At 46.9% G+C, this 25,771-nt stretch overlaps 1 protein-coding gene across 1 annotated transcript in view; it reads left to right on the top strand.

The window, feature by feature from the left end:
- The window catches only part of sspo (SCO-spondin), a 311,321-nt gene that overhangs the window by 64,202 nt on the left and 221,348 nt on the right, over window positions 1-25,771 (top strand). Inside the window, 8 exon segments of the mRNA XM_072245202.1 lie at window positions 14,031-14,180; window positions 15,558-15,698; window positions 16,043-16,225; window positions 17,446-17,596; window positions 18,137-18,296; window positions 22,426-22,480; window positions 24,296-24,514; window positions 25,464-25,617. Coding sequence (XP_072101303.1) covers window positions 14,031-14,180; window positions 15,558-15,698; window positions 16,043-16,225; window positions 17,446-17,596; window positions 18,137-18,296; window positions 22,426-22,480; window positions 24,296-24,514; window positions 25,464-25,617 — 1,213 coding nt within the window.

Here is a 25,771-nt window from a genome sequence, read left to right as displayed (position 1 = left end):
CTATTACTGAAAGTGTTCCTCTGTTCAGCCAAGGTGGCATGCAGACGGTGAGAAACATTGTCCAGAATTGCCAGGATTGTCTGGAGGGTCTTTTGTTATACCACAGCCCCCAGTGTATCCAGTTTGACTCCTATAACAGAGCCAGCCTTTCTAATCAGTTTATTGAGCCTGTTGGCATCACCCGTGTTGATGTCATTGTCCCAGCACACCATTGCATAGAAGATTGTACTGGCGACAACAGACTAGTAGAGTATGTGAAGGAGAGGCCTACATATTCCAAAGAACCTCAGTCTCCTCAGGAAGTAGAGGTGACTCGCGCCTTTGTACACAGCCTCTGTGTTGGTGCTCCACTCAAGTCTGTCATCCAGGTGCACCCCCAGGTACTTGTAGGTCCTCACCACATCCACATCCTCACCATCAGTAGTAACAGGGAGCAATGCAGGCTTGGTCTTCCTAAAGTCCATCACCATCTCCTTCAACGCAAACAACGGGAATTCTGCAGATGCTGGAAATTCAAGCAACACACATCAAAGTTGCTGGTGAACGCAGCAGGCCAGGCAGCATCTCTAGGAAGAGGTACAGTCGACGTTTCAGGCCGAGACCCTTCGTCAGGACTAACTGAAGGAAGAGTTAGTAAGAGATTTGAAAGTGGGAGGGGGAGGGGGAGATCCAAAATGATAGGAGAAGACAGGAGGGGGAGGGATAGAGCCAAGAGCTGGACAGGTGATAGGCAAAAGGGATATGAGAGGATCTTAGGACAGGAGGTCCGGGAAGAAAGACAAGGGGGAGGGGGAACCCAGAGGATGGGCAAAGGATATATTCAGAGGGACAGAGGGAGAAAAAGGAGAGTGAGAGAAAGAATGTGTGCATAAAAATAAGTAACAGATGGGGTACGAGGGGGAGGTGGGGCCTAGCGGAAGTTAGAGAAGTCGATGTTCATGCCATCAGGTTGGAGGCTACCCAGACAGAATGTAAGGTGTTTTATATATTGGCGAGACCCGACGTAGACTGGGAGACCGCTTTGCTGAACATCTATGCTCTGTCCGCCGGAGAAAGCAGGATCTCCCAGTGGCCACATATTTTAATTCCACATCCCATTCCCATTCTGACATGTCTATCCATGGCCTCCTCTACTGTAAAGATGAAGCCACACTCAGGTTGGAGGAAGAACACCTTATACCTGTCCAGCTCTTGGCTCCATCCCTCCCCCTCCTGTCTTCTCCTATCATTTTGGATCTCCCCCTCCCCCTCCAACTTTCAAATCTCTTACTCACTCTTCCTTCAGTTAGTCCTGACGAAGGGTCTCGGCCTGAAACGTCGACTGCACCTCTTCCTAGAGATGCTGCCTGGCCTGCTGCGTTCACCAGCAACTTTGATGTGTGTTACCATTTCCTTCGTCTTACTAATGTTGAGCTGCAGATGATTCAGCTTGCATCATTTGATTAAATCTTCCACCAGGGTCCTGTAGTCATCCTCCCGTCCTCCATTTATACACCCAACTGTTGCTGAGTCATCAGAGAATTCCTGCAGATGACAAATATAATGAAACTCAGGATAGTTTTATAAAGGTAAATGATGTTTGAAAACTTTTCTCAACAACTTTGAGGATGTGAAAGGGAGAGATGATAGAGGGGAACTTGTAGATGTAGTGTATTTAGATTTCCAAGAGGGCATTTGACAAGTTACCACACAGGAGGCTGGTGCATAAACTAAACACCCATGGTGTCAGAGGAAGTGTGTTGGAATGGACTGAAAACTGGCTGGCTCGTTGAAAATGGAGTTGGAATAAATGGATCACTTTCAGGCTGGAAGGGGGAAACACGTGGAAAAGTTCTTGTCTCACAGTTGTTAATCCACTCTAACACACTTCCTCTGATACCACGAGTGTTTAATTTACATACCGACTTCCTGTGGCATTTGTCAAATACTCTTTGGAGTTCCAGCTTCCTAAAACTTTACATATGCTTCCTCCTCCTTTGTTAATAACTACCAGTGACCCAGGTTCATTTCCTGCTGCTGCCTGCAAGGAGTTCGTACGTTTTTCCTCTGAACACATAGGTTTCCTCCAGGTGCTCCAGTTTCCTCCCACAGTCCAAAGACGTACCAGTTGGTAGGTTAATCGGTCATTGTAACTTGTCCCATGATTAGGCTCGGCTTGCATTGGGGGATTGCTGGGCTGCACAGCTCAATAGGCCAGAAGGGCCTATTCTGCACTGTGGTTCAATAAATAAATAAATAAATAAACACTTCTCTTGCCAACCGAGGTTCCTGTAACCGGCCATCCTTGTCCTTCCCTCTTCCTGGAACAAACCAGTCCTGAATGCTGGAGAGATGGTATTTAAACAAACTCCTCATATCAGAAAAAAGAGAAAATCCCCAGATGCTGGAAATCCAAGCAAACTTTATGTTCCAGACCTGCTGAAGGGTCTTGGCTCGAAACATCAACTATAGATGCTGCCTGGCTTGCTGAGTTCCTCCAGCATTTTGTGTGTGTAGCACCACATATCAGATGTGGATTTGTCCACAAGCAACTCTTCCTAATTAACACACTAGTTCCTGTCTGATGCTACCCCAGTTTAATATTTTCCTTATTAAGTCACACACTTATCTTTATTCATAGCTATCTTAAAGCTTAAGGAGTTGTGATCGCAGTTTCAAATTGTTCACCCACTGAAAGGTCAATCATTGGATCATGCTCATTCCCCATTACAAGATCCAGTTTGCCTCCGCTCCGGTAGGACTATCCATATAGTGCTTCGAGAAGCCCTCTTGTACACACGTAACAAATTCTGTCCAATCTAAATCTTTTGTTCTATGGCATTCCCAGATTGTGTTGAGAAAGCTGAATTTGCTTCTTTCCATAATCTGCCTGCGTATCTGCTCCTCAATCTATATGGCTATCTGGTGATTGCACCTTTATCATGAGACCATTAGACATAGGAGCAGAATTAGGCCATTTGGCCCATTGAGTCTGCTCCTATTCAATTATGGCTGATCTTTTTTTCCTTCCCCTCAATCCCATTTTCCAGCCTTCTTCCCGTAACCTTTGATGCCATGTTCAATCAAGAACCTATTATTCTCTGCCTTAAGTACATCCAATGACCTGGCCTCCACAGCCACACGTGGCAACAAATTCCACAAATTCACCACCCTCTGGCTAGAGAAATTTCTCTGCATCTCTGATTTGAATGGGCTGCCCTCTATCCTGAGGCTGTGCCCTCTTGTCCTAGACTCTCCCACCATGGAAACATCCTTTCTACATCTACTCTCTCTCGTCCTTTCATCCTTCCAAATTCAGGCGAGTACAGACCTAAAGCCATCAAATGTTCCTCGTATGAAACCTTTTCATTCCTGGAATTATCCTTGTGAAGCTCCTCTGGACCCTCTCCAATGCCAGCACATCTCTTCTAAGATGAGGAGCCCAAAACTGTTCACAATACTCAAGGTGAGGCCTCACCAGTGCCATGTGAAGCCTCAGCATCACATCCCTTCTCTTGTATTCTAGACCTTTTGAAATGAATGCTAATGTGGCATTTGCCTTCCTCACCACAAACTCAACCTGTAAGTTAACCTTTAGGGTATTCTGCACAAGGATTCCCAAGTCCCTTTGCATCTCAGATTTTTGGATTTTCTCTCCATTTAGAAAATAGTCCACACATTTACCTCTACTACCAAAATGCATGACCATACATTTTCCAACATTTTATTTCATTTGCCACATTTTTGCCCATTCTCCTAATCTGTCTAAGTCCTTCTGCATCCTACCTGTTTCCTCAACACTACCTGGCCCTCCACCAATCTTCGTATCATCTGCAAACTTGGCAACAAAACCATCTATTTCATCATCTAAATCATTTATATACAGCATAAAAAGAAGTGGTCCCAACACCGACCCGTGTGGAACACCACAAGTCACTGGCAGCCAACCAGACAAGGATCCTTTAATTCTCACTCGCTGCCTCCTACCAATCAGCCAATGCTCTAACCATGTTAGTATCTTTCCTATAATACCAAGGGCTCTTAATTTGGTAAGCAGCCTCATGTGTGACATCTTGTCAAAGGCCTTCTGAAAGTCCAAATATACAACATCCATTCATTCCCTTTATCTATCCTACTTGTACTCTCCTCAAAGAATTCCTACAGGTGTGTCAGGCACGATTTTCCCTGAAGGAAACCCTGCTGACTTTGCATTATCTTGTCCTGTGTCACCAAGTACTCCATCACATCATCTTTAACAATTGACTCTAACATCTTCCCAACCACTGAGGTCAAACTAACTGGTCTGTAATTTCCTTTCTGCTGCCTTCCTCCTTTCTTAAAGAGTGGAGTGATATTTGCAATTTTCCAGTCCTCTAGAACCATGCCAGAGTCCAAAGAATTTTGAAAGATCATTTCTAATGCCACCACCATCTCAAAGGCTACCTCTCAGAACCCCAGGGTGCAGTTCCGCTGGTCTGTGTGACTTATGTGCCTTTAGGTCTTTCAGCTTTTTGAGCACCTTCTGTCTTGTAATAGTAACTGCACCCGCTTCTCTTCCTTCACACACCACAACATCAGGCTAGTGATCTCCACAGTGAAGACTGATGCAGAATACCCATTTAGTTCATCAGTCATCTCCTTGCCCTCGTTACTATTTCTCCTGCCTCATTTTCTTGCGGTCCCATATCCACTCTCATTTCTCTTTTATTTTTATACTTAAAACAAACTTTTACTATCCACTTTGATATTATTTCCTAGTTTGCTTTCATAGTTCATCTTTTCCCTTCTGATGATTTTTTTGTTGTTATTTGTAGGTGTTTAAAAACATCCCAATCCTCTGTCTTCCCACTAATTTTTGTTTTGTTGTGTGCCCTTTCTTTTGCTTTTACAAATGCTTTGACTTCCCTTGTCAACCACGGTTGTATTATTTTGCCATTTGAGTATTTCTTCACTTTTGGAATACATATATCCTGCACCTTCCTCATTTTTCCCAGAAAAGCACGCCATTGCTGCTCTGCTGACATCCCTGTCAGCACCTCCTTCCAATTTACTTTGGCCATCTCCTCTCTCATACCACTGTAATTTCCTTTACTCCACTGAAATACTGCTGCATCAGACTTTACTTTCTCCCTATCAAATTTCAAGTTGAACTCAATCTTATTGTAATCACTTGTTTCTAAGGGTTCTTTTACCTTAAGCTCCCTCATTGCCCCCTGTTCATTACATAACACCCAATCCAGTATAGCTGATCCCCTACTGGACTCAATGACAAACTGCTCTAAAAAGCCATCTCTCAGGCATTCAACAAACTCACTCTCTTGAGATCCATTACCAACCTGATTTTCCCAATTGACCTGCATGTTAAAATCTCCCATGACTACCATAACATTGCCCTTTTGACCCGCCTTTTCTATTTCCTGTTGTAATCTGTGGTCCACATCCCAGCTACTGTTGGGAGGCCTGTATATAACTGCCAGCAGGGTCCTTTTACCCTTGAAGTTTCTTAACTCAACCCACAAGGATTCAACATCTTCTGATTCTATATCACATCTTTTTACTGATTTGATCCCATTCTTTACCAGTAGAGCCACACCTCCCCCTCTGCCTACCTTCCTATCCCTCCGATACAAAGATATTCAGCTCCCAACTGCAGCCATCCTTCAGCCACGATTCAGTGATGGTCACAACATCATACCTGGCAATCTGTAATATTGCAATAAGATTTCCCACTTTATTTCTTATACTACACGCATTTAGATACAACACCTTGAGTACCATATTTGCTATAATTTCTGATTCTGCATCCCTAATGTTTTGATACTCAGCCTGTTAGCTGCAACTAAGTCCCATCACTTGCCTGCCCTTCCTGACAGTCTGACTGCATGCTAGCTTTACTTGTTTACCATCTGTCCCATCCTGAGTCCCTTCACTCCGGTTCCCACCCCACTGCCAAATTAGTTTAAACCCTCCCCAACAGCTCTAACAAACCTGCCCGTGAGAATATTGGTCCCCCTCGGGTCGTATCTCCCCCAGAAGAGATCCCAATGATCCAAGCATCTGAAGCCCTGCCCCCTGCACCAGCTTCTTAGCCATGCATTTATCAGCCAAATCATCCTGTTTCTATAAATATATAGTGGGGTGCCGCAGGGGTCAGAGCTGGGCCCACAACTGTTTACAATTTACATTGATGATTTGGAAGAGGGGACTGAGTGTACCGTAGCAAAATTTGCTGATGACTGTAAACTGAGTGGAAAAGCAAATTGTACAGAGGATGTGGAGAGTCTACAGAGGGATATAGACAGGTAAAGTGAGTGGGCCAAGGTCTGGCAGATGGAATACAGTGTTGGTTAATGCAAGATCATACCCTTTGGAAGGAATAATAGAAGAGTAGATTATTATTTAAATGGTGAAAGATTGCAGCATGCTGTTGTGCAGAGGGAATTGGGAGGGCTTGTGCATGAATCGCAAAAAGTTGGCTTGCAGGTACAACAGGTTATTAAGAAGGCAAACAGAATGTTGGCCTTCATTGCCAGAGGGATTGAATTCAAGAGCGGGGAGGTTATGCTGCAACTATACAGGGTACTGGTGAGGCCGCACCTGGAGTACTGTGTACAGTTCTGGCCTCCATATTGGCTTTGGAGGCAGTGCAGAGAAGGTTCACCAAGTTGATTCCAGAGATGAAGGAGTTAACCAATGAGGAGAGATTGAGTCGCCTGGGACTATACTGTCTGGAATTCAGAATAATGAGAGGGGATCTTATAGAAACATACAAGATTTTGAAAGTGATAGATAAGATAGAAGTAGGAAAGTTGTTTCCATTGGTAGGTGAGACTAGAACTAGGGGACATTGCCTCAAGATTCAGGGGAGAAGATTTAGGACGGGGATGAGGAGAAACTGTTTTTCTCAGAGAGTGGTGAATCTGTGGAATTCTCTGCCCAGGGAAGCAGTTCAGGCTTCCTCATTAAATATATTTAAGATGCAGTTAGGTAGATTTTTACATAGTAGGGGTATTAAGGGTTATGTGGAAAAGGCAGGTAGATGGAGCTGAGTTTACAGACAGAGCAGCCATGATCTTATTGAATGGCGGGGCAGGCTCGATAGGTTCGATGGGCCGGATGGCCTACTCCTGCTCCTATTTCCTATGTTCTTATGTTCTATCTTTTCTGGTGCGAGGCACAGGCAGCAATTCAGAGATTACTACTCTGGAGATTCTGCGTCTCAGCTTTCTACCTAGCTCTCTAAAATCACTTTTCAGGACCTCATTGCCTTTCCTTCCTATGTCATTGGTACCAATATATACCAAGACATCTGGCTGCTCTCCCTCCCCATCCAAAATGTTGTGGATGCGATCTGAGATGTTCCTGACCCTGGCATCTGGAAGGCAACATACTGTCCAGGTGTCCCATTCTTGTCCACAGAAACTCCTGTCTGTTCCCCTCAGTATTGAGTCCCCTAACACTACCGCTCCCTTCTTCTCTCTCTTTCCCTTCTGCATCACGGACCCCTGCTCAGTGCCTGTAACCCAGTCACCGTGGCATTTCCCCAGGAGGTCATCCCCCACAAAAGTATCCAAAGCAATGTACTTATTTTTGAGGAGTTCTATCCATAAAGAATCTACTGATGACCCACCCACTTTTTCCCCTCTGAGTGCAACCATGTTATTCGAAATCAGTCCGCCTTGATATCTTAGGGATTTTAACCATTTCTTTCATGGTGAAGACTTGTGCATAAATGTATTCAACATTACTTCCTGTTCTTTATTACTAATTCACAAGCCTCTTTCTCCAGAGGCCCCACATTTACCTTATCTGACTCTTCCTATTTGTATATCATTAGATACTTATCCCTTTTGTCTTTGTACATGTAAGTTTTCTCTTTATTTTCTCTTTTGTTTTGAACTTCGTTGTCTTCTTCTGTTGAATTCTAAAACTCTCTTGGTCTGTCACCAGACTTTGCCACTTCATAAACTCCAGATTTCAAGTTAACATTAACCTTCTTTGTTAACCATGCTTCTTTCTCACAGAATCCCTCCTTCTGATTGGGATAAACCCTTGCATCACATTGTAGACCAGCTGTTTGAGTTTCTGCCTCTGTTTCTCTCCTGACCCCTCTCTTGCCCTCTTTACTCAGTCCTCCTCCCACCAATATAATTGCCCTAATTGAAATGGAAGACACAGGTTTTGGTCCTGTGGTGTTTACCCTGAGACTGTGCTTAGAATTCTATGTTTATTCCTTTTTTTTGTGGGATGTTATGGCTTGGGATCGGGTTACCCCTTCCCTAATAGCCCTGACCCAGTTCAGGACACCAGAGCTCTGGTGGTCCAGATCAGGGAAGATGAGAGTGGGTGTGAGCAAAGCATTCTGAGAGATGTTGGAGATGTCTGAGAGAATGAGGAACGACTGCACAGGCACGAGGACGTCAGTGAGTTAGACTGGTGGGAAGAATATAAAAAGAAGACTGCTTTATAGAGTGGGCATTGGAAGAGCAGATGACAGAATAGAGGGAGTCAGAGTAAGAGGGCTTTAGCTCAATGGGGCTTCATCGATAACGGGTCAAGGCGAGGTAACTTACTTGTGAAGAATAGGAATAGGAAGTATGTGTGTGAGGTCGATGTTCTGTACTGTGTGTCAGATGTGGGATGTCCGGGAGACTCCCAACCTCCCGGACGGCCACATCTGCACCAGGTGCATTGAGCTGCAGCTCCTTAGGGAGTGTGTTAGGGAACTGGAGATGCAGCTCGATGACTTTCGTCTGGTCAGGGAAAGTGTGGAGGTGATAGAGAGGAGCTATATGCAAGTAGTCACACTGGGGCCTTTGGAGACAGATAAATGGGTAACAGTCAGGAGAGAGAAGGACAAGAGTTAGATAACAGTACCCCAGTAGCTGTCCTCCTTAATAATAAATATTCCTGTCTGAGTACTGTTGGGGGGCTGCCGACCTTCCTGAGGGAAGCAACAGTGGCCGTGCCTCTGGCACAGAGTCTGGCCCTGTGGCTCAGAAGGGTAGGGGAAAGAAGAGAATGGCAGCAGTGATAGGGGACTCTATAGTTAGGGGGTCAGGCAGGCGATACTGTGGATGCAGGAGAGAAACATGGATGGTAGTTTGCCTCCCAGGTGCCAGGGTCCAGGATGTTTCTGATCACATCCATGACATCCTGAAGTGGGAAGGTGAACAGCCAGAGGTCGTGGTACATATTGGTACCAATGACATAGGTAGGAAAAGGGAGGAGTTCCTGGGAGTTAGGAAGGAAGTTGAGAAGCAGGATCACAAAGGTAGTAATCTCGGGATTACTGCCTGTGCACGTGACAGTGAGAATAGGAATAGAGTGAGGTGGAGGATAAATGCGTGGCTGAGGGATTGGAGCAGGGGGCAGGGACTCAGATTTTTGGATCATTGGGACCTCTTTTAGGGCAGGAATGACCTGTACAAAAAGGATGGGTTGCACTTGAATCCCAGGGGGACCAATATCCTGGTGGGGAGGTTTGCTGAGGATATTGGGGAGAGTTTAAACTAAAATTGCTGGGGGGTGGGAACCAAACTGAAGAGACAGAGGAAGGGGCTGTTGGCTCACAAATATAGAGAAGCTTAGAGACAATGCGAGAGGGAGGATGGGCAGGTGATAGAGAAGGGATACGCTCAGACTGATGGTTTGAGATGTGTCTATTTTAATGCAGGGAGTATCATGAACAAAACGGATGAGCTTAGAGCGTGGATCAGTACTTGGAGCTATGATTCAAAGATTCAAAAAACTCTATTGTCATTCTAACCATACATCAGCTCTGCAGGGCAGAATGAGACAGCGTTTCTTAGGGGTAGTGCAATCATAACATAACAAATGCAACACTAAATAATAAACATAACAATAAATAATAAAACACAACAGCCGCATGTCAGTTAAAATCAGTTATGAGTGTCCAGTGCAAATTAAAATTGTCCAAAGCAGAGTCAGGTGGAGCAGCTATTTAGCAGTCTGACTGCCTGTGGGGGGAAGCTGTTTAGTAGCCTTGTGGTTTTAGTTTTGATGCTCCTGTAATGTTTGCCTGATGGCAGAAGAACAAACAGTTCATGGAGAGGATGTGAGGGGTCTTTAATGATGTACCGTGTCTTCTGGAGGCATCGACTCTGAACGAGGTCTTGGACAGAAGGTAGGGAGACCCCAATAACCTTCTCTGCTCCCCTAACCACCCTCTGCAAGGCTTTTTTGTTGACAGCACTGCAGCTGGAGTACCAGGTTGTGATGCAAAAGGTCAGCACACTCTCAACCACACCTCTGTAGAATGTAGTTAAGATGTTAGTGGGGAGTGATGCTTGTTTAAGCTTCCTCAGAAAGTGCAATCTCTGCTGGGCCTGTTTCACAATCCCAGTGGTGTTCCTTGGCCAGTGAGGTTGTCCGAGATCTGCACCCCAAGGAACTTGATGTTTTCCACTCTCTGCACTGTGGAGCCGCTGATGCTGAGGAGTATGTGCTCAGGCTGAGACCGTCTGAAATCGACAATCATCTCCTTGGTTTTGGTGACATTAAACATCAAGTTGTTATCCCTGCATCATCTCTCTAGGTGTTTGACCTCTTCCCTGTACATAGTTTCATCATTTTTGCTGATGAGCCCCACCACTTGTGGTGTTGTGGCCATTACAGAGACTTGGATAGCTCAGCGGCAGGAATGGCTACTTAAAGTGCCAGGCTTTAGACATTTCAGAAAGGACAGGGAGGGGAGGCAAAAGAGGTGGGGGCATGGCACTGTTGATCAGAGATCGTGTCATGGCTGCAGAAAAGGAGGAAGTCATGGAGGGATTGTCTACTGAGTCTCTGTGGGTGGAAGTTAGGAACAGGAAGGGGTCAATAACTCTACTGGGTGTTTTTTACAGACCACTTAATGGTAACAGGGACATCGAGGAGCAGAAAGGGAGATGGATTCTGGAAAGGTGTAATAATAACAGGGGTGTCGTGGTGGGAGATTTTAATTTCTCCAATATTGATTGGCATCTCCCTAGAGCAAGGGGTTTAGATGGGGTGGAGTTTGTTGGGTGTGTTCAGGAAGGTTTCCTGACACAATATGTAGATAAGCCAACAAGAGGAGAGGCTGTACTTGATCTGGTATTGGGAAATGAATCTGGTCAGGTGTCAGGTCTCTCAGTGGGAGAGCATTTTGGAGATAGTGATCACAATTCTATCTCCTTTACCATAGCATTGGAGAGGGATAGGAACAGACAAGTGAGGAAAGCGTTTAATTGGAGTAAGGGGAAATATGAAGCTATCAGGCAGGAACTTGGAAGCATACATTGGGAACAGATTTTCTCAGGGAAGTGTACAGCAGAAATGTGGCAAATGTTCAGGGCATATTTGCGTGGTGTTCTGCACAGGTACATTTCAATGAGACAGGGAAAGGATGGTAGGGTACAGGAACTACGGTTTACAAAGGCTGTAGAAAATCTAGTCAAGAAGAAAAGAAAAGCTTACCAAAGGTTCAAAAAATTAGGTAATGATAGAGATCTAGAAAATTATAAGGATAGCAGGACGGAGTTTAAGAATGAAATTAGGAGAGCCAGAAGGGGCCATTAGAAGGCCTTGGCAAGCAGGATGAAGGAAAGCTCCAAGGCATTCTACAAGTATGTGAAGAACAAGAGGATAGGACATGAGAGAATTGGACCAATCAAGTGTGACAGTGGAAAAGTGTGTATGGAACCGGAGGAGATAGTGGAGGTACTTAATGAATACTTTGCTTCAGTATTCACTATGGAAAAGGACCTTGGCGATTGTAGGGATGACTTACAGCGAACTGAAAAGCTCAATCATATAGATATTAAGAAAGAGGATGTGCTGGAGCTTTTGGAAAGCATCAAGTTGGATAAGTCGCCGGGACCGGACGAGATGTACCCCAGGCTGCTGTGGGAGGCAAGGGAGGAGATTGCTGAGCCTCTGGCAATGATGTTTGCGTCATCAATGGGGATGGGAGAGGTTGCAGAGGATTGGAGGGTTGCGGATGTTGTTCCCTTATTCAAGAAAGGGAGTAGAGATAGCCCAGGAAATTATAGACCAGTGAGTCTTACTTCAGTGGCTGGTAAGTTGATGGAGAAGATCCTGAGAAGCAGGACTTATGAACATTTGGAGAAATATAATATGATTAGGAATAGCCAGTATGGCTTTGTCAAAGGCAAGTCGTGCCTTACAAGCCTGATTGAATTTTTTGAGGATGTGACTAAACACATTGATGAAGGAAGAGCAGTAGATGTAGTGTATATGGATTTCAGCAAGGGATCTGATAAGGTACCTCATGCAAGGCTTATTGAGAAAGGAAGGAGGCATGGGATCCTTCCTTTCTCAATAAGACTTGTTTTGTGGATCCAGAATTGACTTGCCCACAGAAGGCAAAGTGCGGTTGTAGACAGGTCATATTCAGCATGGAGGTCAGTGACCAGTGGTGTGTCTCAGGGATCTATTCTAGGACCCCCTTCTCTTTGTGATTTTTATAAATGACCTGGATGAGGAAGTGGAGGGATGAGTTAGTAAAGTTGCTGATGACACAAAGGTTGCGTGCGTTGTGGATAATGTGGAGGACTGACAGAGGTTACAGCGGAATATCGCTAGGATGCAAAAATGGGCTAAGAAGTGGCAGATGGAGTTCAACCCAGATAAGTGTGAAGTGGTTCATTTTGGTAGGTCAACTATGATGGCAGAATATAGTATTAGTGGTAAGACTCTTGGCAGTGTGGAGGATCAGTGGGATCTTGGGGTCCGAGTCCATAGCACACTCAAAGCAGCTGTGCAGGTTGACCGTGTGGTTAAGAAAGCACACAGTGTATTGGTCTTCATCAACCGAGGGATTGAGTTCAAGAGCCGAGAGGTAATGTTACAGTTGTATAGGACCCTGGTCAGACCCAACTTGGAGTACTGTGTTCAATTCTGGTCACCACACTACAGGAAGGATGTGGAAACTATGGAAAGGGTGCAGAGAAGATTTACAAGGATGTTGCCTGGATTGGGGAGCATTTCTTACGAGAATAGGTTGAGTGAACTTGATCTTTTCTCCTTGGAGTGACGGAGGATGACAGGTGACCTGACGTGTATAAGATGATGAGAGGCATCGATCGTGTGGATACTCAGAGGCTTTTTTCCCAGACTGAAATGGCTAACACATGAGGGCACAGTTTTAAAGTGTTTGGGACTAGGTATGGGGGGGATGTCAGCGGCAAGTTTTTTACGCAGAGAGTGGTGAATGCATGTAATGGTCTGCTGGCGACTGTGGTGGAGGCAGGTACAATAGGGTCTTTTAAAAGGCTCCTGGATAGGTACATGGAAATTAGAAAAATAGAGGGCTATGGGTAACCCTAGGTAACTTCAGCACAGCGTTGTGGGGTGAAGGGCCTGTATTGTGCTGAAGGTTTTCTATGTTTCTATATTCCCAAGTGATGATGATAGTCAGCTATTGTGTTTGACGATGACGGTCGTTCTCGTGCAGCTCATATGTTACAGACCCAAAGTTACCAAGTACGTAGGGTTATAAATGATGAGAGTTATCAATAGGGTAGGTGGTTGGAGTCTTTTACCCAGGAAATGTCAATCCCTGGAGGGCATGGGGATTTTCCACAGAGAATGGTGGGAGCCAGGGAAGGACTGCAGGGGAGGTAGTGGAAAAAGATACAATAGCAATGTTTAAGAGGAGTTTAGACAGACACAAGAACAGCCAGGGAAAGGAGTGACAAACTCCAAATGCAGGTAGATGGACATTTGGATTGATATCTTGGTTCACACAGACTTTCTGGGCCAAAGGGCCTTTTCGTACACTGAGTTCTGGGTTCGATCATAATGCAGACGCCACAGTTACTGGATTGGGCTCTTTATTCCCGACTTATTTAATTAATAAAGTGAGGAGGGAGTGTGATGGTGAGCACTGAGGTTGGTAATTAGTCACAGTGCATCCCTGTCCCACTTCTGTTAATGAAAGCAGCTGCCTTGCGTTTGTGGGTGTACGTGAATCATCCCTGACCCTCAGCCCCCTGTGAGCCAGTTGCCAAGGAGGAAACTGACGCTGTGTGTTCACCTGTCTGCAGAGGACGGCCGGTGGACGGAATGGACGGAGTGGTCAAATTGTACCCGGGACTGTGAAGGGCTAGTGATCCGAGAGAGGACCTGTCTGAGCCCACGGAACGGGGGGAAGCCCTGTCTGCAGCTGCCCCAGCCACCCGTCACCCTGGAAGTCAGTGAGTAACCGGATCGAGGGAATGGCGGGAGGAGGTGGGCTCAGGAGATATTGGGGCAGTAAAGCTTCTGTCAGAGGTGTGTGGTAGGGTCTGCTGCACACTGCTCCATAGCATCCTAGTTGGCAAAACTGCCTCAGTGAAAGGAGGCAGACTGCAGGGGTGGGGTGTTGCTGTTGGGACTGTTGACCCAGGAGAATATTGAGCAACAGAGGGACCTTGGTGTGCGTCCAAGAATTCCTGATGGTAACAGTGCAGGTGGATACGTGAGCGAAGTAGGCATTTGAAAGTCTTCTTCAAAGGCTGGGATATAGAATGTGAGAGTGGAGGTTATGGTATAACGTTATTAGTTAAGCTGTGGCTGGATTATTGTGTGCAGTTTTGTTTTCTAAACTACAGGTAAGTGATTGTGAGAGGTTGCAGTAGGGATGTATACAGAATGCTCCCTGTGATGAAGCATTTCTGTTCTGAGGAGACAGTAGATTGTCTGGGTTTGTTTTCCTTGGAGTGGAGGAGGCTGAAGCAGCACATTTCTGTTGATCCTTAAAGGTCTTGAATTGATAGAAGGCTGATTTCAACAGTGTAAATGACGACCTGGTGAAAGTAGAGAAGGCATTGCGGCTTGTGGGTAGAGTGACAAGAGATTTGGTGAGTACAGAGACAGATTTTTTTTAAACAAGATAATTAAGGAGGTTGATGAAGGCATGATGATAGATATTGGCTATCTGGACATTTCACAAGGACCTGCATGTAGCCGGTCCAGAAGATTCAGGAGCATGGTGATAGGAGAAAGGAGGTGGTGGAAAAATGCTTTGCTGATTGGAAGTCTGTAACCAGTGCTGTACTGCAAGGTCGGTGCTCAGATCCTGCTTGTTTGTGACACATAATGAGTTGGATAAGAATGTTGACCATTCAGTTGGCAAGCTTCTGGAATATTGTACTGAAAATTGATGGTGTAAGGTTGTCTAAGGCTGCAAGAGACATATATAGGGTAAATGGTGAGGATCTTTCCCCCATGAAAAGGGTATTTAGACAAGGCATAAAGGATATGGACCTAATGTAGGCAAATAGGATTAGTGCAGATAGTCTGTGTGCACAAAATGGGCCAAAAGACCTGTTACTCCATTAACCCATCACCCTGGTCATTTCATTTACAGCTTATCCCCATGGCAACCCTGACTTCACCCTCATGTTCTCTCCATCCCTCCCTCACTCCCCCAACCCCTTCATACTGATCTGAAGCATTCCCATTCTCTCCCTCCCTCCCCCACTCTCCCTCCCCCCCCTCTCCCTCCCCCTCCCTCTCACCACCCCCACGGGTGCTGAACGCTCCTAGCACTTTCTGTTGTTATGTCCCTCACAGTCTTCTCTCTCTCACAGCTCCCTGCCACTCAGACGACTGTCCCAGTGCTCACCATTGTCCTGGGCATCTGGTCAGACGGGACTGTGCCACCTGCCCTCTGACGTGTGCACACGTATCTACAGAGGACAGCTGTCCCCAAACTGCAAGCTGTTTCCCAGGTGGGTGGAGAGGACTGGAAGTGGGTGTTAGGATGTCGACGATAGGTTGTTGTAACATGGAGCAGTTAGGTGTCTTGGTGCATCATCCCATCCAGAAATGGATGGACTGTGTGTGTGTGTGTGTGTGGGGTGGGGGGTTGGAGGCTGCCCCTCTCTCTGGCTTTCTGACAAATGTCCTGTGCACAGGTTGCTGGTGTGTGTGTGTGTGTGTGGAGGCAGGGAGGCTGCCCATCCCTCTGGCTTTCTGACAAGTCTCCTGTGCACAGGTTGCTGGTGTGTGTGTGTGTGTGGAGGCAGGGAGGCTGCCCATCCCTCTGGCTTTCTGACAAGTCTCCTGTGCACAGGTTGCTGGTGCCCAGAGGGACTGGTGCTGGATGTAGAGCAGCACTGTGTCCACCCTGCTGACTGTCCCTGCTACGTGGATGGGGTCAAGTACTGGCCTGGTCAGACGGTCAAGGTTAACTGTGAGCTCTGTACCTGTACGGACGGCCGTCTGCAGCAGTGTCGCTTGAACCTAGTCTGCTCAGGTAACCAAGCGGTGGGTGGGTGGAGGTTTCGGGCTGTGGTGGATAGGAAGCTAGGATTTACATGTGGAGTGTGGGGGTGTGGTGTCAAAGGTCATAGGCAGAGGGTGAAAGCACGGTGTCGAGGGTCACAGGCAGAGGGTGAGAGCGCGGCGTCGAGGGTCACAGGCGGAGGGTGAGAGCGCGGTGTCGAGGGTCACAGGCAGAGGGTAAGAGCGCGGTGTCCAGGGTCACAGGCGGAAGGTGAGAGTGCAGTGTCGAGGGTCACAGGTAGAGGGTGAGAGCGCGATGTCGAGGGTCACAGGCGGAGGGTGAGAGCGCAGTGTCGAGGGTCACAGGCGGAGGGTGGGAGTGCAGTGTCGAGGGTCACAGGCGGAGGGTGAGAGTGCAGTGTCGAGGGTCACAGGCGGAGGGTGAGAGCGCGGTGTCGAGGGTCACAGGCGGAGGGTGAGAGCGTGGTGTCGAGGGTCACGGGTGGGGTGATGGGATCACAGACAAAGGATGGGGCGGATGATGAGGCCATGGGCGGAGGGTAACGCCGTGTCAGTGCGGGGTTGGGCTGTGCTTAGATGGGTTGGGGGATTGTGGCGTGTAAAAGGAGAGAGGTGTGGGAGGGTGAGGGGGTGTAGGAAGCGGAGGGAGGGTGTGTCAGGAGTGAGAGAAAATAGGAGGGAAGGAGGGGGTGGAAGGGTGGTGCAAGAGTGAATGGTGTGGGACGGCAAGGGAGAGGGATGGGATGGAGACGGTTGGTGGGAGGGTTATGAGGATGAGGGGTGTTTGGAAGAGGAGGGGAGGTGTGAGGGAATGAAGGAGGGATGGTAACAGAGTGAATGGTGTGGGACGGGGGGGGAGGGAGTGGGATGGGACGGAGAGGGTTGGTGTGAGGGTGATGAGTATGGGAGGAAGGTGAGTAGGAGGATGGAGGGCGTTCGGAAGGGGAGGAGGAGGGATGGTCTCAGGGTGAATGGTGTGGGATGGGGAGGGTGCTGGATGGTGCAAGAGGAAGGGGTGTGAGGTGGGGAGGGTTGATGTGGGGGTGAATAGTGTGGGAGGGTGCTGAGGTAGTGTGAGGTGGGTTGCATGTAGATGGGGAGCAAGCTGTGATTGAGCAGGGAGTGTGGGAAGGGTAATCGTGGGTCTGAGACCTTGGTCAGTGGGAACTTCTGGGGGCATTCACCTGCGGTCCGACTCTGACCAAACGGTTTGTCCTCTGTTGGCCTCAGTGGACTGCGGCTGGTCGAATTGGTCTCCCTGGGGAGAGTGCCTGGGACCTTGCGGAGTCCAGAGTGTTCAGTGGTCATTCCGCAGCCCCAACAACCCCAAGCAGCGTGGACAGGGGAACCAGTGCCGTGGCATTTACCGCAAGGCTCGCAGGTAACTCCCAGCGACAAATGGGGTCAGGAGACCAGGGAATGCAACTGGCCTTGGGGCTTGGGTTTAAATCATTGTGCTGGGTGGGGCCTTGGGATCAGGTTTGGGTTGGGATCACCAGTTTACAGTTGTGATTCTTGGCTTGCGAGTACTTGTTATTCCTGCTAATGAGGTTGGGCTTTTGATGGCTGGGGTTAGAGTCCAGTGTAAAGGACTTGCTTTTTGTTGAAATTAGGGTCAAGTGTTGGAGTGGAGATCCTCTCTGGATTGGGTTTGGGAACAGCTCCTCAGGTAGTTTTGTGGCTAAAAACCTCAGATTTGAGACGATGGATTGGTATTAGTCCTGGGCCCATATTAAGATCCAGGATTACAGCAGGGTTTGAGTCTGAGTCCTATGTTTGTTATGTTGTGGTTTGGGATTGGAGATGAGATCCTGGGATGTGGTAGGGTTGGGGTTCTGGTCTGATTTGGCGCCTGAGTAGCTGTGTTTGGGGGCACTCAGATGGTCCTTTCTCCCTTTACCATCATTGCCTCTCTGTTCAGGTGTCAGACTGCAGCTTGCCAGGACTGCATCTCCCAGGGCAGGTCCTTTGTGATGGGTGAGCGTTGGCGGGTCGGACAGTGTGAAGTTTGTCAGTGTTTGGAAGAGCAGCGAATTGATTGCTCCACATACTGTCCCCACACTGCAGCTGGCTGTCCACAGGTAAGGTGTCTATGCAGTAGTTTGGTGGGGGGGAGGGGTAACGATTGAAATGTTCTGGTACAGTATTAGGGTATTAGTGGGATTGACATGGAGAGATGGGTTGAAAGAAGAGCATCCACCTCCTTACCCCAGCTATGTTACTGATTCCCTTCACCCTGTCCCTCTGGGTTCCCACCCTCCTAAAGCAAACAGCTCCATCAAACCTATTCCTCGACACATCTCCCTGTGCCTTTCCCCTCTAAGACAAACAGTCCCAGCTTCTCCTGTGTCTCCACAGGAAAGGGGGGGCATTTACCACTCCAATAAGTTACTCTGCATCCTCTTCAAAGCCATGAGATCTGACAGTTCCTAGAAATTCACAGGATGAAAATGAATCATTCGCTCCTCTCTCCCCTCAACATGCCCAAGTTGACCTGTTAGTCCCAGTTTTCAGCTCCCCTTTCATTGTCGACTTGGGTCCTCTTCTTCTTAAGCCCAACACCCCTACTGGGGCATAGTCCGCTGACAGCTGCTCACTAAAATCCTCTATCCTGGGCCAGTTTTTCAAGTTGTTCCCAAGTGTAACCCATCTTCGAATATCCTTCCTCTCTAGGGATGAGGTCTTTGGAGCTTCTGTTGGCATTTCTGTAGCACAGGGGTTTTATCCCCAAGCCCAAACTTCCTCCTTTCACAGCCGGGCTTGGAATTGTCCATGGCGGAATTCTTGTTGACCTGGCTATGTTGCAAATTGCAACAATTTCTATCTCCCACTCTCTCACTCAGAGGGTTCCTGATTTCCCCCACCTCCCCACCACAACTGATCTTTGGGGCCAAGTCCTCCTCTTCCGTCTCTGCATGTTTCACGCGTGAAAGATGTTACTAGTTACTGATCTCTGCTAAATGAAATTAGCCCTCCCCCTTCATCCTTCATTTTACAAGCACTTTGAAACGTCTCCTCAGTCTCCAGACAGTCTCTCCCCATGACTCAGGCCAAATTGAGAGCGTTTCGACCAGGAAACGTTTGACCAGAGGAATCAACTGGAGAGGATGTCGAGGCTTTGGAGAGGGAGCAGAAGAGATTTACCAGGGTGTTGCCTTGATTAGAGAGCATATGCTATCAGGAGAGGTGAGACAAACTTCATTGGTTTTCTTTGAAGCGGTGGAGGCTAAGGGAGATCTGATTGAGGTTTATTAGATTATGCGAGGCATAGATAGAGTAGAGAGACAATGTTTTTTTCTTCCCAGGGTTGAAATGTCTAAGATGAAAGCATGCTGATAGGTGTGAGGTGCTACATTTTGGTAGGACTAATCAAAATTGGACATACATGATAAATGGTAGGGCGTTGAGGAATGCTGTAGAACAGAGGGATCTAGGAATAATGGTGCATAGATCCCTGAAGGTGGAATCTCATGTGGATAGGGTGGTGAAGAAAGCTTTTGGTATGCTGGCCTTTATAAATCAGAGCATTGAGTATAGGAGTTAAAAAAAAAAGTGTTAAAATTGTACAAGGCATTGGTGAGGCCAAATTTGGAGTATTGTGTACAGTTCTGGTCACCGAATTATAGGAAAGATGTCAACAAAATAGAGAGAGTACAGAGAAGATTTACTCAAATGTTACCTGGGTTTCAGCACCTAAGTTACAGAGAAAGGTTGAACAAGTTGGGTCTTTATTCTTTGGAGCGTAGAAGGTTGAGGGCGGACTTGATAGAGGTGTTTAAAATTATGAGGGAAATTGATAGAGTTGACGTGCATAGGCTTTTTCCATTGAGAGTGGGGGAGATTCAAACAAGAGGACATAAGTTGAGAGTTAAGGGGCAAAAGTTTAGGGGTAACACAAGGGGGAACTTCTTTACTCAGAGAGCGGTAGCTGTGTGGAACGAGCTTCCAGCAGAAGTGGTTGAGGCAGGTTCGATGTTGTCATTTAAAAAAGAATTGGATAGGTATATGGACAGGAAAGGAATGGAGGGTTATGGGCTGAGTGCAGGTAGATGGGACTAAGTGGGAGTAAGCGTTTGGCACAGACTAGAAGGGCTGAGATGGCCTGTTTCCATGCTGTAATTGTTACATGGTTATATGATTAGCAGAGGGCATGCATTTAAGGTGAGAGGGGGTAATGTTAAAGGAGTTGAGAGGCAAGCATTACACCAGAGTGATGGGTGCCTGGAACTTGCCCCGGGTGGTGGTAGAGGCAGAAACATTAGGGAGATTTAAGAGATGTTTTGATGGGTATGTGAATGTGAGGAAAATGGAAGGATATGGACATTGTGTAAGAGATTAGTTTAGTTAGCCATTTAATTGGTTTGGCACAACACTGTGAGCCAAATGACCTGTTCCTGTGCTATACTCTTCTATAACCTAAAACCACCATTTCCAATGGCACCATCTGTATAACAGATGACAACGAGACAGTCCAGCACCTCATACTGAGTAACTACATCTTCAATTACAATCCCAGCAAAGTGGAAACTCGGATCAGCCATCCTGCAGGTAACGCCACAGTTAAACCTCCTCTAGACACATGATGGGTAAGATCACACACCTCCCACAGTCAGCCGCTTGATCCGGGTGCACCATTTTGTATTGATCTGATGGTCATCTCATCCACGCTCCTGTGTTCCTGCAATAATCTACTATTCACTTTTTACCCAGGATCTGTTACCTGTTAGCCTATTGATCTGATCCATTTCAGTCACATGCACCCCCCTCCCTCCTATCTCCAGCACGTACAAGTGTAGCCTTTCCTTGTAGGCAACCCACGTTTCCAGGTAAAACCTCAATCGTCTGCTTCCAGATTCCTCTGTATTTTGGGGTTCTGTACTCTCTCACCATTTAGGTCCTGCTAAAATGGGCAGTTTTACACTTTCTCATACTCTACTACATGTGCTAAATCTTTACACTCGTGCAACTTACCTGCACCCCTCTGTAGCCTCCTGCATTCTGCGTATGTCTGTGTCAACAGCACATTGATCACCCACACCTTCTGCACCATCATTAAGTCATTCATATCAATGGGAAAATGTTAGGGTTCAGACATTGGTTCCAGTTTGTGTTGTGCTCCTCGTTTCCTTTGCCCACATCATCTTGCTACCTCCATTCAATGAGCTGTTATTTTCAGGAATAATCTTTGTTTATGGCACATTATTGAATGCCTTCTGGAAACTGAGTTACAGTATACGAATGGTTATACTGGTTCTCATTACTGACGCTGCAGGTCACTTCATCAAAGAAGCCAAATAAAGTTGTCAAACATCACTTTCTGTTCACAAGACCATTTGATGGGGTCTGAATACCTTGAATTTTTCCAAGATTCCTGCTATCACATCTTTAGTGAAGGTTTCTAGCAGTCTCTCTGTGACATGTGCTGAAATGCTTCCTGACTTGATCTCTTTTTGAATACAGAATCTTGCATTTGTTATTTTCCACTCTAATGGAATTTCCTCCAAAATGAGGGGAGTTTGGAACTGTCTACCTAATTATGCACATGAAACCCTGGGGTGAAGGCCATCAGACCCTGAGGACCCGAGTCTAAACAAACCAAAAAATTAGCTCTGTGGCTGTAATTTTCCCGGATTCCTCCCTCCTTACAAAGCAGTTTCCCCTGCACCTTGTTCCTGGGTAATTACTGCTTTAGCTGTTGTCTCCCATCCTAGACACTTGTAGCTTTTGTGATCACCTCACAATTTCTTCCTTGATTGGTCTTTCCCAGTGCGTTGGGTCTTTGATCCACTGTGGCCAGGGACTATCATACAAAAGGAACCGCACCCTGTGATCCTTGATTTCCTAACCTGGACCGAGTTTCCCAATCATTCCCAATCTACTGATCCTTGGATCCCAGTCTTGGCGAACCCTTTCTTGGGAGGCGTCCGTGATCCACCAGACAACATGCAGCAACCCCAGGAGGCACGGGGGCCATTATAGAAGGGCTTGGTCACTGAGAGGGGTCAGAGCAGCATCACTGTGGTGATGGGAGCCTGGATGAATGAGGTTAGGCAGGTGGGAAGAGGTGGAACGGATGAGCGTGGGCGAAGGTGGAAAGGAGCAGATGGAACAGCATGAATGAGTAATACTGTTGTGGTTCCTCCGGCTTTGGTCGAATGGTGGGGGAGCGTGGGTTGCAGGATCACACTGACCTGTAATGTTTCCCCACAGGGTCAGCGACTGATTGGAGGATCGGCAGAGAGATGCTGTTACTGTGCCAAGTCAGGTGAGGAGGAGGGAAAGCAGTTCACAGGAACTCTGCATCCTTGGGGAAGAAGTGTCACTGAGGAAAGTTGGGGAGTTGTGGTCATAGCACAGAAACAGGTTCTTCAGCCCAGCACAACCTTTTTAACCCATCCTCACTAATCCAATTTGCCTGCAATAGGATCGTATCCTTCGGTACCTGCCTGTATAAATGTCTGCTCACCGTGCTGATTGTGGCTGTTCCTCTGTCAGTAAGTTCCAGATATCACACCACCTTCTGTTTTAAAAAAAACTTTCCCTTTACTTTCACCATGTTTGTTATACCCCTACTGTGGGGTCAAGATTCTAACTATCTACGTACCCGATTGACGCCACTTACTGTTCAATCTTAGTTACCTTGATAAGGCACCCCTCTCAGTTCTTTCCCAACAGGGAACACAAGCCTGGCCTATCCAATCTCTGCCCATTTACCCAGTCCTCCAGTCCAGCCAACATCCTCTGTATTCTTTCTGTATAACCATTCAGCACGAAACAGGTCCTTCAGACCAAGTGGTTCATGCAGAGTAAGGTTGCCATCCAAGCTAGTCCCATTTGTCCTGTTGGCCCACGTTCCTCTAAAACTTTCCTATTCAAGTACCTGTACAACTGTATTTTAACTGTTGTTAATGTATCTGCTTCTACCACTTTTGCTGACTGCTCATTCCTTATTCTGTCCGCTCTTTGGGTGAAAATACTGCCCCTCAAGTTTCTAGTAAGTCTCTTCCATCTCACCTTAAACCCATGGCCGATATTTCTTGATTTTCCAACCCTGGGGAAAAGCTAGTAAATATGCACCCTGTCGATGCCCTACTATAAGATCACCTGTAATTCTACCATGCTTCAATGTATAAAGTCCCAACCTGCTCAACCTCTCATAATAAATTAGTCTCTCAAATCCTGGCAGCATCTTCATAAATCTCATTAGTACTCTTTCCAGCTTAATTGCATCTTTCCGATAACAGTGTGACCAAAATCGAACTCAATACTCCAAATGTGGCCTTACTGACATCTTGTAGAACTGCAACGTAGCTCAAGTTCTGTACTCAATGAAGGCTGGCATGCCAAGTGAATTTACCATCTTGTCTACCTGTAATTTCACTTTCAGAGAACTGTGTACTTGTATTTCTAGATCCTACTGTTCTACATCACTCCTCGGGGCCCTACCATTCACTAAGGAAGACAGACCTGGATTTGTCTTCATAAAATACGTTGTCCTTATCTGAATATAACTCCATTTGCCATTCCTCAGCGAATTACCCAGCTAATCAAGACTCATTTGTAAATCCTCATAACTTCCTTCATTGTCCTCACAGTACTTGTCTCCTATGATGCGGTAACCTCATCTGCACACAGTACTCCAAGTGCAGTGTAACCTGTGAAGCTGTAACAATCCAATCTCTATATTCCATGCACCATTTCATGAAGGTAAGATGAGCACCCCCTTCACCACCCTCTCCACCAGTACCACCACTTTCAGGGAATCCTGAAGTTTCTCTGTTCAATATTCCTCATAGATACCTATCATTTACTCTACATGTCCTCCCTTTTTCTAACTTCTTAAAATGTTTCACATCCCACTCTTTTGGATTAAACTTTATCCACTAAAGTTCTTCTAACCTTTTCACCTAATCTGTATCCTGCCAAAGCCTTGGATAACCTCCCTCATTGTCCATTACACCCATGACTTTTGTGGGATCTATTGGTTCGATGGAAGAGGGCAAAAGGACAAGTTGGACCATCAGATTCAGAGGGTAACCAGCAGAATGCACTGACATTGTACTCTGGTCTCCTGGTCTAGAGGAACCCACCTATCCATCCAGTACCTCTGGCTTCCCAGAGGTGGGCTCTGCTACCCCGACTGCTCCAGGAGAGATGACTTTACCTCCAACCAGCACAGCCGGCTGCCGGAATGGGGAGTTCCGCTGTCACAATGGTCACTGTGTTCAGGCTGGAGTTGCAGGACGTGTATGTGATGGAGTCAATGACTGTGGAGATGCTTCGGATGAGCTGTACTGTGGTGAGTCTCTCCCCGGCTCAGGGTAAGGGTCGGAGGGCAGGTTACGGGTCAGACTCTGAGTGTGGAGGACCAGAGTCTACAGAGAGATGTGGTAAGTTTAGTTTCTGGGGAGAAGCTGGCAAATGGGGATACTGTGAAGTTATACACACTGTAAGCAGAACATTGTTCAATCAGAGAAACACTGTAGGTTGCTGCGGTTGGGAGAGACTGCCGATTCTCAGATGGAAATGCAAAGGTGTAGTGTGCAGCAAGATGGTCTCTGTTTCAAGAGATGGAGCATCAAATTGAGGAAGACTTGCTACACTTGCTGTGTATGGTTCTGCTCTCCCTGTTTAAGGAGGAGTATTTGAACATGGGGCAGTTCAGAGAAGATACACTAGGTTGGGGTAGAGGGCAGAGATCTCCGAAATTTGGAATAAACAAGACATAACTGTTAACCTAAAACATTCACTCTTTTCTATCTCCAGAGTTGCTGCCTGATCTGTTGGGTCTTTCTAGCGGTTTCTTTTCCCATTTAAGGGAAAATATTGAGCACAGAGTCAGCATGAACATGTTGGTCCAAAGGGCCTGCTCCTGAGTAGCTTGGCTCTATAACTTGTGGAGTACTGGAGAGGGTAGATGCTGAGAGGATAATTCAGTGCAGGAGGGGAAAGTAGAAGCTTCTGGAGGAACCTGATGTGTCAGGTAGCGTCTATGGAGGGAAATGGAAAGTCAAGGTTTCAGGTTGAGACCTTTCATCTGGACACTCCTATTGAATGTCTTTAGAAATGCTGGAGTGGAGTATGCAGGATCAGCAAATGTGTCGTCTGTATGTGAGTGTGTGTTGGGTGAGTGTGCAGGGCGAGTGTGCGGCAAACGTGTGCTGGGTGAGTGGGCTGTGAGCGTGCATTGGGTGAGTGTGGCTGCATTTTGCAGATGCTCCTGTAACCAAGAGTTGTTGATCCCTCAGGAACGGTTCCCCCGACCATGTTGGGTTCAACAGGCTGTCTACAGTCGGAGTTTCGCTGTAGAGCGAATGGGACATGTGTGTCTGTGTCCCAGCGATGTGACGGGCACTCTGACTGCAGTGATGGTACTGATGAGATCGGCTGTGTCTTCTCCAGGTAACACAGCTGGTCCCCATGGACCAGTACAGTGGGAGGAAGCAGAGAGTGGCCTTTCATAGCCCCTCCCCACCGGTCTCTTTCCTCCCTGACCAATAACATCCCCTCAATGTCTAACCCCCCCCCACCACTGCCCTATAACTTCCTGCAGCAA

This window comes from Mobula birostris, chromosome 1 (assembly GCF_030028105.1).
Source record: "Mobula birostris isolate sMobBir1 chromosome 1, sMobBir1.hap1, whole genome shotgun sequence".
Lineage (NCBI taxonomy): Eukaryota > Metazoa > Chordata > Chondrichthyes > Myliobatiformes > Myliobatidae > Mobula > Mobula birostris.
The sequence above is the reverse complement of the archived record's forward strand: the minus strand, read 5'-3'. Positions and strand labels throughout refer to the sequence as shown.